Below are 16116 nucleotides of genomic sequence, written 5' to 3' on the forward strand. Positions count from 1 at the left end.
TTCACCTCTGATTGGATCTCACTCAGAGGTAAGGAGGGGTTTTGCCGCGGCGCGCATGCGTGCAGCCAAGATGGAGGAGTCGGAACCCGAGCGGAAGGTGGGAGCGAGGCTGGGGTCCGCGCGGGGAGCGAGCAGCAGTGAGTCAAGGGATCCGGGCCTGACTCGTGTGTCTCTGCAGCGAGTTCGCACCGATGAGGCGGGGGCCGCAGGAAGCCGCTCCGAGGCGGAGGATGAGGACGATGAGGATTACGTCCCCTACGTGCCGTTGCGTCAGCGCCGGCAACTGCTGGTGAGGGTCCCGGGGCGGAGGGGGAACGCGGACGCGCGCGGGGGCGGGGTTCGCAGTGAGGGGGGCGGCCCGGGTCTGCGCGGGGAGGTGTCCGTGTGCGGGAGCGTGGCCCCGGGCAGACGATGGCCTGGCGGCCTGATCTGAGGGTTAGGGCAGCTCTGCGCCTCGGGCACAGGACGCTCCCGAAAGCCAGAGTCCTGAGGCAGGCCCCGCTCCGTGTTGGGCTCGGCTCTGAGGGGCGCTGCTGGCACCTCAGCTCCAGAAGCTGCTGCAGCGAAGGCGCAAGGGGGCTGCGGAGGAAGAGCAGCAGGACAGCGGCAGCGAGCCCCGGGGAGATGAGGACGACATCCCGCTGGGCCCTCAGTCCAACGTCAGCCTCCTGGATCAGCACCAGCACCTCAAAGAGAAGGCCGAAGGTGGGCTGGACAGTAGTGGAGGGCTCTGCTTGGTGCACTGTTTTGGTGTCTCTCTGACATCTGCTTCTTGTCTCAGCTCGCAAGGAGTCTGCCAAAGAGAAGCAGCTGAAGGAAGAGGAGAAGATCCTGGAGAGCGTGGCTGAGGGCCGAGGTATGGTTGGAGCCCGGGCGGGGAGGAGGTGGACTTTCCTTCTCCAACCCCAGGCGTGTTATGTCTCATGGAGCCTGGCCTCTGGAAAGCGGGAGCCAGCCCTGAGCCGCTTCTGTCTCCGCAGCCTTGATGTCAGTGAAGGAGATGGCTAAGGGAATCACATACGATGATCCGATCAAAACCAGGTACATCTTTCCAGTCTGTGGAAAGGCAGTCACCATTACTTGGGAGGATGTGTGGCTGAGACTGGCAGGAACACCCCAAAGCCACTTGTGCCTAGGGCCTCTCCTGACCGCTACCACCTGTCCACAGTTGGACACCTCCCCGATATGTCCTGAGCATGTCTGAAGAGCGGCATGAGCGTGTCCGGAAGAAGTACCACATCCTGGTCGAAGGAGATGGCATCCCACCACCCATCAAGAGCTTCAAGGAAATGAAGTTTCCTGCAGGTACCTGGGCCCTGGGAGAGGCAGCATGCTTTGCTAGTCAGACACGTGTGAGGTTGTATCCTGGCCTCCGCTCAGCTCAGCAGCTGGAGGGTAGCCAGCGGGGATGGAGGGATTTGAGGAGTTTCTTTGGGCTTCTTTTCAGTTGCCCTAGCTGAACGTAGTTACTATTCTCTGCTATTAGACAGCTTCAGTGGGCGAGTGATGGTTGCCTTCAGACAGACCTGCGTGTGAGTCTTGTCTCTACTTAGCCTAGGGGCCTTGAATAAGTCTGTCTTTCTCTTTCTCTTTGTCTGAGCCTCAGTTTCATCATTTGTAACTTGAGGGGGATAGTGCCACTTTTACAGGCTTTAGGGCCCTGATAAAGTACCTGTGAGCCGCAAGGATGATGCTGGGGTTGTTTTCCGTAGCCATCCTGAGAGGCCTGAAGAAGAAGGGCATCCACCACCCAACACCCATTCAGATTCAGGGCATTCCCACCATGTGAGTATGGACCTGGGGGCCCTGAGGAGGGTGGTGTCGGGGAGGAGCAGTCACTAGATCCATCTGGAGAAGCAGTCCTCATATTCTGCTGAACCTGACCTCAGGCCTGTCCTCTCCCAATAGTCTATCGGGCCGTGACATGATAGGCATTGCCTTCACGGGTTCAGGCAAGACGCTAGTGTTCACTCTGCCTGTCATCATGTTCTGCTTGGAACAAGAGAAGAGATTACCTTTCTCCAAGCGTGAAGGGCCTTATGGACTCATCATCTGCCCCTCGGTAAGATAGGCTGACCTGGAGGGCAGGACCCAGGTGGGACTGCGTTCTGGTGCCAGCCTCTGCCCCTGTACCTGCAGAGGGAGCTGGCCCGGCAGACCCATGGCATCCTAGAGTATTACTGCCGCCTGCTACAGGAGGACAGCTCGCCACTTCTGCGCTGTGCTCTTTGCATCGGGGGCATGTCTGTCAAAGAGCAGATGGAAACCATCCGACAGTGAGCACAAGCACCTCCACCCCATGGACCTCCCCAAAGCCCCCAGACAAGTTAAAGGGCCCTTTGCTTTAGCTTCTCCACAGACCCTCTTAGAGACCTTCTGTGGGCAGAGCCCCCAGCCTGATGGGGAGGTCAGTTGGGGTGGGACAGAGGGTTGTGGTAAGGTACCGTCCTTGCACAGCAGATGGAACAGGGGCATCTGGGAGGTTGGGGTGTCAGGGAACTCTGGGCAGAAAGCACAGAGGTTGAAGGTCCAGGGTGTCCAGGAAGGCCAGAGTGGTTCAGTGTAGTCCATCAAGGAGACTGAGGCACTAGGGCAGGACTGGACCTGTGCCTCTTCCACCCCGTGCAGTCCCTAGCAGACATTGCCAGATGTCTGGGGTCGCAGACAGGCCAGACACAGTCCCTGTTTCCTAGGCACAGACTTCACAGTCTTAGGGAAGGCTCAGGCACAGAAAAGATGAATTCAGTGTACCAGTGAGCCCACTGAGGCCTACAAAGGGAGCTGCAGGAGTGCAAACAAGCTTATCTGGAGATTCAGGACAGCCTGCCCAGGGTCGAGAGAAGTGACCCAGGAGAAAGGGGAAGGGTGTGCCAGGCAGAGGTGACCCCATTGCTGGAAAGGAACTCCAGAACAGAGTGGTGGTTAAGGAGGATGCACCACTCCTAGAAGAGGCATATTCTGTGTATAAGGCAAGGTGGTGGGAGTGATCAGGAGGAAACAGGAAGGAGGCCAGAGAGCTGAGCAGGTGGCCCTGACCTCACGGTCTCTCCTTGGTCCCCAGTGGTGTGCACATGATGGTGGCCACCCCTGGACGTCTCATGGATCTGCTGCAGAAGAAAATGGTCAGCCTAGACATCTGTCGTTACCTGGCGCTGGACGAGGCTGACCGCATGATTGACATGGGTTTTGAGGGCGACATTCGCACCATCTTCTCCTACTTCAAGGTGCCTGTCCGTGCCTAGCCAGGGCACTCCTGCCACTCTCCCCCTGCATACCACATTTAACTCTGGAGGGCCCTGAGGTCCTGTGCTGCCCACCCACTGTCCCAGCTACTCAGCCACCCCAGCTCCCATGTGCCCTCAGCCCCAGTCCTACCCTTCCTCAGGGCCAGCGGCAGACCCTACTCTTCAGCGCCACCATGCCTAAGAAGATTCAGAATTTTGCCAAGAGCGCCCTGGTAAAGCCTGTCACCATCAACGTGGGGCGCGCCGGGGCCGCCAGCCTGGATGTTATCCAGGTGGGCAAGCACTCCTGATGGGCGGAGTCTCCTGTGAGGGCTGGATCTGGTGAGCCTCTCTGGATGCTGATTGGAGCAGCTTCAGGGGGCCACCTTATGGACATTGGGGGTTTCATTCAAAGCCCTGGCCTTTAGCAGAAAACATTCTTAGGGTACTGAGCCCTTGGTGGTGGGAGGTTTCTGGTCACCTCCCGGCTGAGATTAAGGGCCCAACTTCCGTGGCAGAGCCAGGGCTGGTGAACCTGTCCTCAGGTCCACCTGACCTGGCCCATGTGGTGGCAGGAGGTGGAATATGTGAAGGAGGAGGCCAAGATGGTATACCTGCTCGAGTGTCTCCAGAAGACACCCCCACCTGTGAGTATAACCAGCCAGACTGGCCCAGGACTCCAGGGACGAGGTGGAAAGGGTGGTAGGGTGGCCTGCTGGGCAAGGTTGGGGATGCCCCGGCAGAGTCAGCCCCTGGGGACTGGAGTTGGTTTTCTTGGACAGGTGCTCATTTTTGCGGAGAAGAAGGCAGATGTGGATGCCATCCATGAGTACCTGCTGCTCAAGGGGGTCGAGGCTGTGGCCATCCATGGGGGCAAAGGTCAGGGTAGTGCACGCGTTGGCATGGACCCTGCTGCCATTAGCCCCTCACCTAATCCCTTCCCCTGCCTGGCTGGCCTGCCACTACTCCCCAGCCTCCTGCTGTTGCTCTAACAGCTCCTGCCTGACCCTCCCCAGACCAGGAGGAACGGACCAAGGCCATTGAAGCATTCCGGGAGGGCAAGAAGGATGTTCTAGTGGCTACGGACGTAGCCTCCAAGGGCCTGGACTTCCCTGCCATCCAGCACGTCATCAATTACGATATGCCTGAGGAGATCGAGAACTATGGTGGGGAGCTTGGGGAGCCAGGGGTGTGGGCTAGGTCCTAGCCCCTGGGCAGTGGGCCAAAGGCTCTGTTCCCTCTCTGCAGTGCACCGTATCGGCCGCACTGGGCGCTCAGGAAACACAGGCATCGCCACCACCTTCATCAACAAGGCTTGTGGTGAGTGTCACCAGGGCTACCTGAACTGTCTTCCAGGTCCTGCACCTGTGGCCACCTAGGTCCTGGCTACAGGGCCCAGAGTTGGGCCTGATGTTTCTCCACTATCCCCACAGATGAATCGGTGCTAATGGACCTCAAAGCTCTGCTGCTGGAGGCCAAGCAGAAGGTGCCACCCGTGCTGCAAGTGCTGCACTGCGGGGACGAGTCCATGCTGGATATTGGAGGTGACTGCAGAGCAGCAGACACTAGTCCACTTGGGGTCGGGGGGACGTAACGGGAACACCACGAAATGAGTCCGTGCTGCATATCAGTGGACTGGGGTGTCTGATGCAGGGGTCCGAGGTCTGGGGCTCGGGCCTGGCCCTGTGACCATGCTGACCTCCCTTCCCCCCATAACCCCAGGAGAGCGTGGCTGTGCCTTCTGCGGAGGCCTGGGCCATCGGATCACCGACTGCCCCAAACTCGAGGCTATGCAGACGAAGCAGGTCAGCAACATAGGCCGCAAGGACTACCTGGCCCACAGCTCCATGGACTTCTGAGCCGTCTGTCGTCCCTCCTCTCCAAGAGTCCCTGGGGCTCCAGCCACCTCTCACACACACCAGCCCCCCTGGACAAAAAGCCAGCATCCTCAGCCCAGCTGGCCTGGGCTGGGCCAGGCTGGGCCTGGCTGCCTGTTCTTTGCCCCCAAGAATTATTATTTCTGCTCCCCTTAAATCCCGGGTGCCATTAAAGCACAAACTGAGCCCTGTCTCTGTGTTTTGCCTCATTTGCCCCCTGCTTCCTGCACAGGCCTCACCCTGTGATTTCCAGAGCCCCCTGAGGCACAGGCTTGGCATCTCCCACCACTGCTGCCAGCACCCAGCCTGCTGGTTCTTGGTTGTGGAAGGAGCTGCCCAGGTAGGGCGCCCTCTGGGTGCTCAGGGTATGTCCTCTGGGCTGGCTGGATTTATGACTCGGGGAGGGACCACATCAGCGGGCGGAGGGGAAATGGGTGGTTGGATTTTCTGGTCTTTGGTTGGCTCTCGTAACCTCCAGCCCTTCCTCAGCTTCCCTCTTCTTGTCAGTTGTGTGCAGCTCCTGGGGCTTCTCCTGGGGCCCCTTGGGAGGCAGCTTCCTGTGTTAGGCCCCCTGCCCACCTGTCTGTCTGTACAGGCTCCCAGTAGGGAACCCTCCACTCCTGTCACTGACGGGGCAGCAAATGCCAAGGACTGGCACTTAGGCCACAAGCACCCACTGATCCTGCTCTGTAGCCAGCTGTCTGCTGGGCTTGGGACCTAGACAAGTCAGGTAGCCGCCTGCCGGGAAGCTCACAGGTGAGTGGGAGAGAAGATGAGAATTGAGTAAACGTGGCGGCAGTCACAAGACTGCTGGCAAACGGGCCAGGAGTTCAGCACCTAGCAAGGAGTAGGCAGAGGAAGGGCACTGGCGGCGGCTCCTCTGTGCCAGACACTGCATGTGTAGAGCCAGTACTTATCCCGGCAGGATGGCAGTTGCTCAAGTCATGTTCGTCACTTGGCATGTGGCCTTTGCAAGTTACTTAATATTTGTGAGCCTCAATTTCCTCATCGTTGAAATGGCAATGAGAATGCAAAGGATGTGGTGTGAGGCTGCTGGAGCTTGGGGCTGCCCAGGCCACAGTGGGCACAGAGCTGGGTACAGGAGGCCCTTGGAAAAGATTTCCTGCCTGCAGCCGGTAGGTGACTCCCAAATGATATTCCTCAGCCTGGTTACACATTCCTTCCCAGAAGTGGCATTGAATGAATGACATGAGACTATCCCCAGAATTCAGATCTACACACAGAGCTCCAATACTAGCTTCCAGCAAGTCCAGGCAAAAAAACAGCCCCTCGGCAAGAAGCAAAGCTTGAAAAGAGTATGTGAGCTCTCCAGGGGCCCACTGGGGGCGTGCCTCCCACACTCACGTGGCTGGGCTGCACCATGAGGACTAGGAGTGCTCTCAGACAGCGTGGGGGAGTCAGAAGAGGCCTCCCGGAGGAAGAGGCAGCCCAGGGCCGTGAGGAGCACAAGTGAGGGGTGCCCTGCGGGGGCTGGGCTGGAGCAAGTGGAGGCCAGGACACTCAGCATCTTGAGTGCTGGGCCGAGGAGCCCAGGCTAGACCCAAGGGCAGTGGGGAGCCAGGAAACATTCAGGAAGGGGAGAGACTGTTGGTTTGGGGCTGGCAGAGAGGGCCAGGATGGGCCCAGGTGGGGCGGTGGTTCAAAGGGGAGATGCCAGGGCTGGCAATGGAAGGGAGTTGTGAAGATGGAGAGGAGCAAGTCGAAATTAGAAATATTTCTGAGACAGACAAATAGAGCAGGACTGGGTGAGACGGCACCGATCAGATCTCAGAGTGGGAAAGCAAGGAGTTTGCCAGTCTGGCTAGAGGAGGGGTCCTGGGGAGGGGACAGGGCTGTGGGAATGCCAGGCCCCAGGGTGCACAACTCGGGTGGGGAGAGATGAGGGAGGGGTCGGAGCTCATGACTAGGGAGTCAGCCTGCGGTCAGACACTTACACCCAGCTGACCCAGGTGCAGGCAAGGGTCATTTGCCCTTAGGTGGTCCAAGGCCCTGCCAGCCCACGTGGGCACCTTGGGCAAGCTAGGACCCCAAGGAAAAAATATATGATGCTCACACCCCTATCCCAGCTCCTTTACTGAAGACCAGGCTCCCCTCCCCCCTGCAGCTGCCTCTCTGGACAGAGGGAGGGGGAAGTGGCCAGAAGGGGAAGTGTGAGTTCCTCTCTGGCCTGTCACCACTCTCCTCAGGCCCTCGGAGTAGCGGCCTTGGGGCCGAGTTGCGGCCATGGAGCCTGTGGAGACCCCTGTCAAGGACGGCATCCTCTACCAGCAGCACGTCAAGTTCGGCAAGGTGGGGACCCTGGTTGTCAGGCAGCTGCCGAGGACAAATGGTGGGCCTCCACCTCAGCCTCGGACAGCCCACGCGGACCTGGGGAATGGGGAAGGGAGTCAGGGTGGGGGATCCAACCCCGGCGTGGGGGTGTGGAACAGAGCCCTGTTCCCGCCTGAACGAGCCTTGGCTCCTGCCTCCCTTACAGATGGGGAAGCCAAGAACCCAAACCTGGGAATCAAACCTGTGGGCAGAGCAGAGCCGAGAGGCTGGCTAATCCAGCAACCTCCAGCCCTGTCTAGTAGTAGCGCCAAGGCCCCTCCCAAGGGTCTGGGGCTGACTGGAGGAGCCCCCAGCAGGGAGCCCTACCCTGCAGAAAAGGGCTTGGCTCCTCCTGGTGCTGTCATGGGGCAGAGGAGCCCGAGTTCTCTCTCCTCGGGAGGCAGGCCCTGCACCCCCGCAGCTCAGCTGCAGCTGCTTGCCCAGGCAGATAAGCCGTCTGTTTCCTTTACTTGACGCTATTTGCATATTTCCTTCCTTGCTGCCGTGAGACTGAGACCACCTTCCCGCTTGAGCCCTTGTCCTGTGGCCCGAGTGACCTTTTCTTTGGGGGAAGAGGAGGCGCCAACATAACGGCAGCGTCAGGTGGCCTGCTCCCCACTAGATACTTTATAGACACAGGCCAGTAGGAGCCCCCACCTCACGTTCTCATGACCTTTTGAGAGACAAGAATACTAGTGTTTATGGGGGTCATATTTAGGAAAGCATGGGGTGGATTCGAACCCCATGCTTGGGTCAGGCTGACTGACCCAAGCACAGACTCTTCCCACTGCTGGGCCAGGTGTGGCAAGGCTTCCTTCTCTGAGGCCCTGGGGAGTTGGGGGAGGCGGAGGCCAGCCTGGGTGCCCAGGAGTATTTGCTGAGCAGCTTGTGCTGAGCCGAGCTGCAGGGAGGGGCTGCCTGAGGTTCTACTCCCCCATCCTCATCTCCCGCAGAAGTCCTGGCGGAAGGTATGGGGTCTGCTGTATGCAGGAGGCCCATCAGGCGTGGCACGGCTGGAGAGCTGGGAGGTCCGGGACGGTGGCCTGGGGCCCGCGGGTGACAGGTCTGCAGGGCCTGGCCGGCGCGGGGAGCGGCGGGTCATCCGCCTGGCTGACTGCGTGTCCGTGCTGCCGGCGGATGGCGAGAGCTGCCCCCGGGACACTGGTGCCTTCCTGCTCACCACCACTGAGCGAAGCCACCTCCTGGCTGCACAGCACCGCCAGACGTGGATGGACCCCATCTGCCAACTGGCCTTCCCGGTGAGCATAAGGCGGGCGGGCAGGGCATCCAGGGGCCAACCCCGGGGGTCCCCTGACTCCCACCTTGTTTATCTCCATGCTCACTCACATCTTGTCATTCAGTAAGCACCTGTCAAGTACCTACAAGCCTGGGAAACAGCCCAGAAGCCAACAGAACAAAACTCAGATGGCCATACGTGCTATGGAGAAGATGAAAGGCTGGGGAGGGGCGAGGAGTGAGTTGGGGGACATTAGGCAGGATGGTCCAGGAAGGCCTCTCAGGAGGGGACAGTGGGCCTGAGTCCTCGAAGACAAATAAGAGCCCACTAGGCAAAGATCTGAGGAAGGGACTGTCCAGACATTGAGGTGTAAGCAGTGTCCTGAACAGATGGAGCCGTGTGGGCAAAGGCCCTGAGGCGGAGAAAAGTTTGGTGTGTTTGAGGGGCAGAAAAAGGGCCAGTGTGACTGGAGGGGAAGGAGTGGGCGGGGGTCTAGGAGGGGCAAAGGTGGAGAGTTTGGTGGCAGCCATATGAAACCACCTCGGGCTATGTGTGGAGTTCGGGGTCTTATTGTGAGACAGAAGAGAAGCCTTTAGAGGGTTTGAGCCAGGGACTGAGAGTTTTAAAGCCTCACAGGGTCTGTGATGGACCAAAGGGAAATGAGTCTGGTGGCTTCTCAAAAAGTTAAAATAGAGTCACCATGTGACCCAGCAATTCCACTCCTGGGTATGTGCCCAAGAGAACTGAAACAGGTGTTCAAACAGAACTTGTACGAGAATGTTCAGAGCAGTGTTATTCACAGTAGCCCAAAGGTGCAAACAACCCAAATGTGTGTCAGCTGAGGAATGGATAAACCAAATGTGGTCTCTCCAGACAACAGAACATTGCATGGCCATAAAAAGGAATGAAGCACTGACACATGCTATACCATGCATGAACCTGGAAAACGTTATGCTAAGTGAAAGAAGCCAGACACAAAAGGCCACATATTATATGATTCTATTTACTTGAAATACCCAGAACAGACAAACCCATAGCAAGAGAAAGTAGCCTAGTGGTTGCCAGGGGCTAGGGGAAGGGGGTGGGGAGTGCCTGTTAATGGTACCCGGTTTCTATTTGGAGTGATGAAAAAGTTCTGGAACTAGATAAAGGTGATGGTTGCAAAACCTGTGACTGTTAAAAACTAAATTACACACTTTAAAATAGTTAAAATGGTGAATTTGATGTGTATTTTACCACGATTTTAAAAATTAAAAAAAGAGAAATGAACAGGAGCAAGGGTACCAGGGAGGAAACTGTTGGATTTGACCCTGGCCTTGCTGCTGTGGGCCAAAGGGGTCATGGTGGAGGGGCTGTGGGGCTGAGAGGTAGGGAGGGGTGAGACGGAGAAAGGCCTGGGGAGGAGCAAGTGGCCAGTTCACTCACATCCCACTCCTGAAGCTCTTGCCCCTTCACAGCTCCAAGCTGTCAGGGACCAACCGCAGGGGCCACGGGGGGCATCCTCTATGTGCCCCCTGCTTTACAGCTCTCAGCATCCTCAGGGAGGACCCAGGTGGGGATTCTAGGTGGGGAAGTAGGCTCAGAGGGTGCCCAGGGTCGGGCGGTGTGTCAGGGGAAGAACTGGGACTCACACCCAGGTCCCTGGATGCCCTTGCTTCTCAGGGAGTCCTGGGTTACTGACCCCAGGGGAGGGATTTGTGAAGAAGCATGGGGTGAATTCTAATCTCTGACCTTGGCCCATTTCCCAGGGCACAGGGGAGTGCCCCTCAGGATCAGGGGAGGCAGAGGCTCCCAAGAGGGGCCTGGTCCCCATGGAGGAGAACTCCATCTACTCCTCCTGGCAGGAAGGTGAGTCAGGGAGGCGCAGGGCCAGCCTCAGCCCCACCACACCAGGCTGGGATCTGTTGAGGCCCCCGGGGGGCTGTGCTTGCTGCCCTCACGGCCCTCTTACCTGCAGTGGGCGAGTTTCCAGTGGTGGTGCAGAGGACCGAGGCGGCCGCCCGCTGCCAGCTGAAGGGGCCCTACCTCCTGGTGCTGGGCCAAGACGCCATCCAGCTGAGGGAGCCCACCAGCCCCCAGGCCCTCTACACCTGGCCCTACCGCTTCCTGCGCAAGTTTGGCGCCGACAAGGTGAGGGGCTGGCGGCTGCCGCGCCCCCTGGTCCTGCGGGGGAGGGGGTGGCGGGCGCCCTGGCCCCGCGTTGCTGATGCGCCCCTGTCCCGCCCCGCGCCCAGGGCATTTTCTCTTTCGAAGCTGGCCGCCGCTGTGACTCCGGCGAGGGCTTCTTCGCCTTCAGCAGCCCCCGAGCCCGCGACCTGTGCGGGGCCGTGGCGGCCGCCATAGCCCGCCAGCGCGAGCGGCTGCCGGAGCTGGTGGGACCCCGGCCCTGCCCGCTGCCGCGGGCCACCTCCCTGCCCTCCCTGGATCCCCCGGGCGAGCTGCGCGAGGCGCCGCGGGGCCCCGAGCCGCCCAGCTCCTGGAAGGCGCGCCTGGCCGAGCCCGGGCCGCAGAGCCTGCCCCCGGTGCTGGGCCCCGCGCCGCCCCCCGAACCCCCGCTCTACGCGTCGGTGTGCAAGCGCGCCAGCGTGCCCCCGGGCGCCGCCGAGCACCTCTACGAGAACGTGGGCGTGCTGGAGGCCGGGCCGGCGCCCGAGCGCGCCCCCGGCGGCCGCAGCCCCCTGGCCAGCCCCGTCTACCACAACGACGAGGACCTGGGCTGGCCCGGCCCGGCCCACGACAGCAGCCTGGAGGCCCAGTACCGGCGGCTGCTGGAGCTGGACAACGACGACGACGACGGCGTCGGCGACGAGGCCGGGGGCTCTGGCCGGCCCTACACTCACACGGGCTTCAAGGCCAAGCTGGTGACACTGCTGAGCCGTGAGCGGAAGAAGGGCCCAGCCCCCTGCGACCGGCCCTGAACACCCTGCGTGGCATGGGACAGGAGGGTGGACAAACAATGGACATCTGGGGACACATCCTGCATCCATTCTGGTCTGTGGGGGCAACGCAGGCCACCAGGGGAGGACTCCTCCTGCGCCCTGCCGGCCCCCCAGTGTATAGTGTACAGGTCTGCCATAATAAAGCCTTCAACTCCCCTCTCCGTCCGCTCGGTCACCCACAGTCCACATGTCCTCGCTGCAGCTCTGCCTGTGGCACTCACAGGGCCACATGGGGCCACACAGACCTCACCCACATGCACTGCAGTAAATACCACTGCCCTGTGCTGGGCTCCAGGGACACACGTGACCTGGACCTGACCTTTGCCACCAGTGGGCTCAAGTCCACCCAACAGACAGGCAGGATGCAGATAATTATGTCTCCACGTGGTCCTGTGCAGCAGAAATGACTCAGACAGTCGGGCAGAGGGAGAAATGAGGTTTGCTGATGGGAGAAGTGCTCTCCAAGTTGAGTGTGAAGGGCAGGCAAGGCTTCCCCAGGCTGGCAGTGCCCCCTGGGGCGTTCCAAGCTGAGGGTGAGCATGGTCGGCCCAGAGATGGAAGGAAGAGTATGGGCGCAGAGGGCTGAGGGGAACTTGGTGGCCGAGCATGAGAGGCCCTGACCCTCTTACAATGAGCTTGGTCTCATTCTCAGCAGAGGGACACAGTCAGACTATGGGAGGAGCAGTGTGGAGGACGAATTTGAAGGAGCCCAACTGGAGACGGGGAAGTCTGAGTGGGGAGGAGGTAATGAGGGTGGGGCGGGGTGAGGGGCAGGCGGAAGGGACTGCAAAGGTGTGCACACAAAAAACACTTGCTCCCCACTGAGACTCGAAAATGCACAGACACAGGACACTGTGGCCTCAGTCTCCTCAACTGTCAAAGATGAAGACCAAGTTACACATCAGGCAGGCATTCACTCATGTTTTACCGCGTGCCTGCTCTCTGCCGGGCACTGGTGACACGACCATGTTTGAGGTGGCCACAGTCCTGTTTTCAAGGAGCCCACAGTCCAGAAGGAGATAAGCAAGTCTCTAGAAGTCATTAGTGCCTCATACTACTCCTGTCACCATCCCTGGGGCCTCCATGCACACAAGCATCATGCTCCCAAGGACCTGGTCTCCTGGCCCCTTGACCTCAACCTGCCTCAGCTGCCCATACCTATTGACACATCCTGAATCCCGTCTTTACAACATTGATGCTCCACCTTCGCAATCTTGTTTCCAAGCGTCCCCCCCTAGCCACCTCCTCTCCTCGCAGCCCACTGCCTCTAGCATGGCCCATACAGCTCCTCTCCAGCCGCATGCACCTACAGTGACCCTTTTCTGACTGTCTGTGCAGCTGCTATCCATGATTCTGTGCTTGTCCCAGTTGGATTCTGTGTTCCACCAACGGAGTCGCCCCTTCACGCTCCTCTCTTCTTCCATCTTATTTGTCTGGCAAAGCCCTGAGGCTTGAGTGAACCCAACTCTCCTCCATGCCTGCACCCTGGCAGCTGCCCACGCTGGAGAAACTCACATCACCAGGCTGATTGCACTCTCTTTACCAATGTGATCTCAAACCTCAAATAGGCAGGCCCTCCCTACCGCCCAGAGATCATGCGTCCCAGACTGGCTGCTTTCTCCTCCCCAAGACTTTCACACCTTCTCCTCTCCATCCCTGCCCATTCTCACCTCACAGATATCCTAGAGAAACAGCAGCTGATAGAAGTGAACACCTCCATCTCCCACCACCTCATCTGCAAGCACACCAGCACCTGCACCATTGCCTTCCTGCCCTGCCACGGAAGAAGCGTCTATTTCCCAACATGTGTCTGATCCCAGATCCTCTCACCTCCTCACAGCTTGGCAAACTGAGCTGTCCCCTCTCCTCGACCCATTAATTCATCATCATCATTATCATCATTTCCAGCCACAAACAAACATGCTCTGTAATTTTACATCTTTAAAAGAAACCTTCCTTTGACCTCACATTCTCCTGCAACCACCTCCCCATTTCTCTCTTCCTCTTCACAATGAAACTCCTCAAGAGAGTTGTTGATTACTCTCATTTCCACTTTCTCACCTCCCATTCTCCCTTCGACCAACTCTCGACCCCTGATGGTCCCCACTACTCCATTGCATTGCTCTTATCACAGTCACCAACCATCTTGTTCCCCAAAACAAAACCTGGACTTCCTTTGTGACCAGCACTCCCTGACTTCTCAGCAGCATTTGACCCCCTCCTTGAGACGCTCTCTTCACTTGGTTTTCCTCCTACCTCCTGCAGCTCTCCTTCCTAGCCTTTGCTGTCTCCTCCTCTGCCAGAGTCCTGCCCAAGGCTCTAGCCTCACAGTGTAGCTTGACACTGGCTGCACACAGAGTCACCTGGGAGCCTTTAAAAAATGCCCATGCCTGGGCTCACACCCAGGGGCTCAGATTTCATCAGTCCAGGTGGCCCTGGGCGCCAGTTTGTCCAATTCCCTGGGTGACCATAATGTGCATCTAAGGCTGAGAGCCACCGCCCTAAGTGATCCAATTGTGTCTCCATGTCTCACAGATCGTCTAAATGCTGATGACTCCCAGAGGTACATCTTCAGTGCAGACCTCTCCCCTGAGCTCCAGATTTAAGAATCCAAACGCGCACTAGACTTCTGGCAGTGTAAAAGGCATCTCCAGATGTAACGTGCGAAGGGAGGCTGGGAGGAGGGGAGTTCTTTGCAGTGCTGTCCCACGGTGTCTGTGGCCACAGAGGGCAAAGCCCAGAAGGATGTTGGAGCCATGGGGAGGCAGATTTCAGCCCCACTTATGGAAGCTCCTCCTGGTGGGTAAAATCTTCCCATGATGGATCACGCTGCCTGCCATAGAGCCAGATGAGGCCAGGAGGCTCCCAGTCAGGGCACCTGCAGCAGGGACCCCTCTGCCCCAGGTGGCCAGCTAGTCCTTGCCAGCTCAGCAAATCCCAGGACACACAAGAGGTTACCCAGAGAGTCAGGGTCATGGCCATAACTGGAGCCCAGGACTCTGGGTCAGGCAGGCTTTCCTTCACTACAAATCTAAGCCTCTGTTTCATGGCAGTCTCTGTGAGGTTCCAACCAAACTGCCTGGCCCTGGAGCTGCAGGTGTCCTGGCCACCAGGGGGCACTGTGTCCTAGCACCGGGCCTGTTGCTACCCAGGGGCTGCCTATGTAGGGAGCTCTGGTGGCTCCATCCAGGCCTGACTCCGACATGCCAAGGAACGGGATCCTGGGGTCCTCTCTGCTGGACGACTGCGAGGACCCCCAGACTGCCACTTCTTCCTCTGCACATTTGCTCTTCCACTTTCTCAATCCTTCCTTCATCTGTTCATTCACATCTGCTGTGTGCAGGCACTGGGGAAATGTTGGTGGACAAGACAGACAAGCCCAACTGAGTTTCCAGTAGAAAAAAAAGCAATAAAGAAACAAACACGTAATACAATATCAGGCAGTGGTAAGTGCTATGGGGAAAAACAAAGCAGGGTAAGGGACTAGCACCTGATGCTGCTAAGGTGTCAAGGGGCTGCTGTTTTAGGTAGGTGACCAGAGAAGGGCCCTTGGAGGAGGAAACAGCTGAGCAGAGACCTGAACAAAATGAGAGAGCCTGTTGCTTAGATATCTGGGGGAAAGTGTTTTGAGCAGAAGGAGCTGCAAGTGTAAAGGTCCTGAGGCAAGAGTATGCTTGACATGTTGGAGGATCAGTGAGGAGGCCAGTCTGGCTGGAGTGCAGTGAGCAAGGAGGAGAGTGGTGGGAGATGGTCAGTTTGTTAGTGTCATGTACGTCTTAAGGACTTTAGTTTTATTTTAAGTACATTGTGAGCCCACTGGAATGCTGAAAGCTGAGGGTGATGTGGTATGATTTCTACTTTAAAACTATCACTTTGGCTACTGCATGGAGAAGACTGGAGTGAGCAAGCGTGGAGCAGAGAGATCTGCTAGGAGACTGCTAAGATGTCCAGGCATAAGGTGAGTGGCAGGGACAGCGGTGGCAGCAGTGACCAGATGTGAAACATATTCTGAGGGTGGAAATTGCAGAATCTTGGGTATGACAGAGAAGAGGAAGGAAGGATAACTTCATAGTTTTTACTGGACCAGGTGGATGAATGACGGTGGCATTTACTGAGGCGGTGAAGGAGCAGCCAGTGGGACAAGAGGAGGCACGAAGCCAGGGGAAGAGGGAGTGCCTTGGACCGGTAAGAGGACAACTGAGAAGCCACCATTGACTTGATAACCTGAAGGTCATCGAAGAGCTTGAGAAGAGGGAATTAATTCAGAGGACTGGTGGGGACAAGAGCCTGACTGGAGTGGGTTCAAGAAAGAACAAGAGGAAAGCGAGTGGAGACAGGCTGACAGACACTCCTCCCAGGACTTTCACTCTCCAGGGGATTGGAATAAAAGAGGACTAGCTGGAGGCGGAGGTGGAGTCAAGAGAGGATGCCTTTAAAGACGAGAACTCTTACAGCGGTTTGTGTAGCGAGGGGAATGATGCCGGAGAGGGGGAAGCGAGATGACGGCG

At 58.1% G+C, this 16116-nt stretch overlaps 2 protein-coding genes across 5 annotated transcripts; both read left to right on the plus strand.

The window, feature by feature from the left end:
• On the plus strand, positions 1-5292 carry DDX41 (DEAD-box helicase 41). 2 transcript variants are annotated; one of them, XM_001502190.5, is made up of 17 exons: positions 1-97; positions 179-289; positions 546-705; positions 782-856; positions 981-1041; positions 1169-1305; positions 1713-1785; positions 1909-2062; positions 2140-2276; positions 3062-3224; positions 3386-3517; positions 3800-3871; positions 4007-4103; positions 4241-4390; positions 4473-4544; positions 4658-4768; positions 4947-5292. In XM_001502190.5, the coding sequence occupies exons 1-17, from the start codon at positions 56-58 to the stop codon at positions 5081-5083; spliced, it is 1884 nt and encodes a 627-aa protein (XP_001502240.2). In that variant the 5' UTR covers positions 1-55; the 3' UTR covers positions 5084-5292. The 2 variants fall into 2 exon arrangements, with proteins under 2 accessions (XP_001502240.2, XP_023472871.1); XM_023617103.2 differs by having other exon boundaries at positions 41-97; positions 465-705.
• Positions 5293-5333: 41 nt separating this feature from the next.
• Positions 5334-11764, plus strand: DOK3 (docking protein 3). Of its 3 annotated transcripts, none has more exons than XM_023617104.2 (6): positions 5334-5441; positions 7309-7411; positions 8386-8691; positions 10418-10517; positions 10627-10799; positions 10904-11764. In XM_023617104.2, the coding sequence occupies exons 2-6, from the start codon at positions 7346-7348 to the stop codon at positions 11585-11587; spliced, it is 1329 nt and encodes a 442-aa protein (XP_023472872.1). In that variant the 5' UTR covers positions 5334-5441; positions 7309-7345; the 3' UTR covers positions 11588-11764. The 3 variants fall into 3 exon arrangements, with proteins under 3 accessions (XP_023472872.1, XP_070088991.1, XP_070088990.1); XM_070232890.1 differs by lacking the exon at positions 5334-5441 and adding an exon at positions 6475-6571; XM_070232889.1 differs by lacking the exon at positions 5334-5441 and having other exon boundaries at positions 7218-7411.
• The last annotated feature ends 4352 nt before the right edge of the window (positions 11765-16116 follow it).

The sequence above is a fragment of the Equus caballus genome, chromosome 14 (genome assembly GCF_041296265.1).
Source record: "Equus caballus isolate H_3958 breed thoroughbred chromosome 14, TB-T2T, whole genome shotgun sequence".
NCBI lineage: Eukaryota > Metazoa > Chordata > Mammalia > Perissodactyla > Equidae > Equus > Equus caballus.

Bases quoted from the DNA above. Each gene is read 5' to 3' on its own strand.
- DDX41 (XM_001502190.5), top strand. From the start codon at position 56: ATGCGTGCAGCCAAGATGGAGGAGTCGGAACCCGAGCGGAAG. The intron at 290-545 runs GTGAGGGTCCCG...CTGGCACCTCAG, and splicing joins GTCAGCGCCGGCAACTGCTG to CTCCAGAAGCTGCTGCAGCG. The intron at 3,872-4,006 runs GTGAGTATAACC...TTTCTTGGACAG, and splicing joins TCCAGAAGACACCCCCACCT to GTGCTCATTTTTGCGGAGAA.
- DOK3 (XM_023617104.2), top strand. From the start codon at position 7,346: ATGGAGCCTGTGGAGACCCCTGTCAAGGACGGCATCCTCTACCAGCAG. The intron at 7,412-8,385 runs GTGGGGACCCTG...CATCTCCCGCAG, and splicing joins AGCACGTCAAGTTCGGCAAG to AAGTCCTGGCGGAAGGTATG. The intron at 8,692-10,417 runs GTGAGCATAAGG...CCCATTTCCCAG, and splicing joins TCTGCCAACTGGCCTTCCCG to GGCACAGGGGAGTGCCCCTC.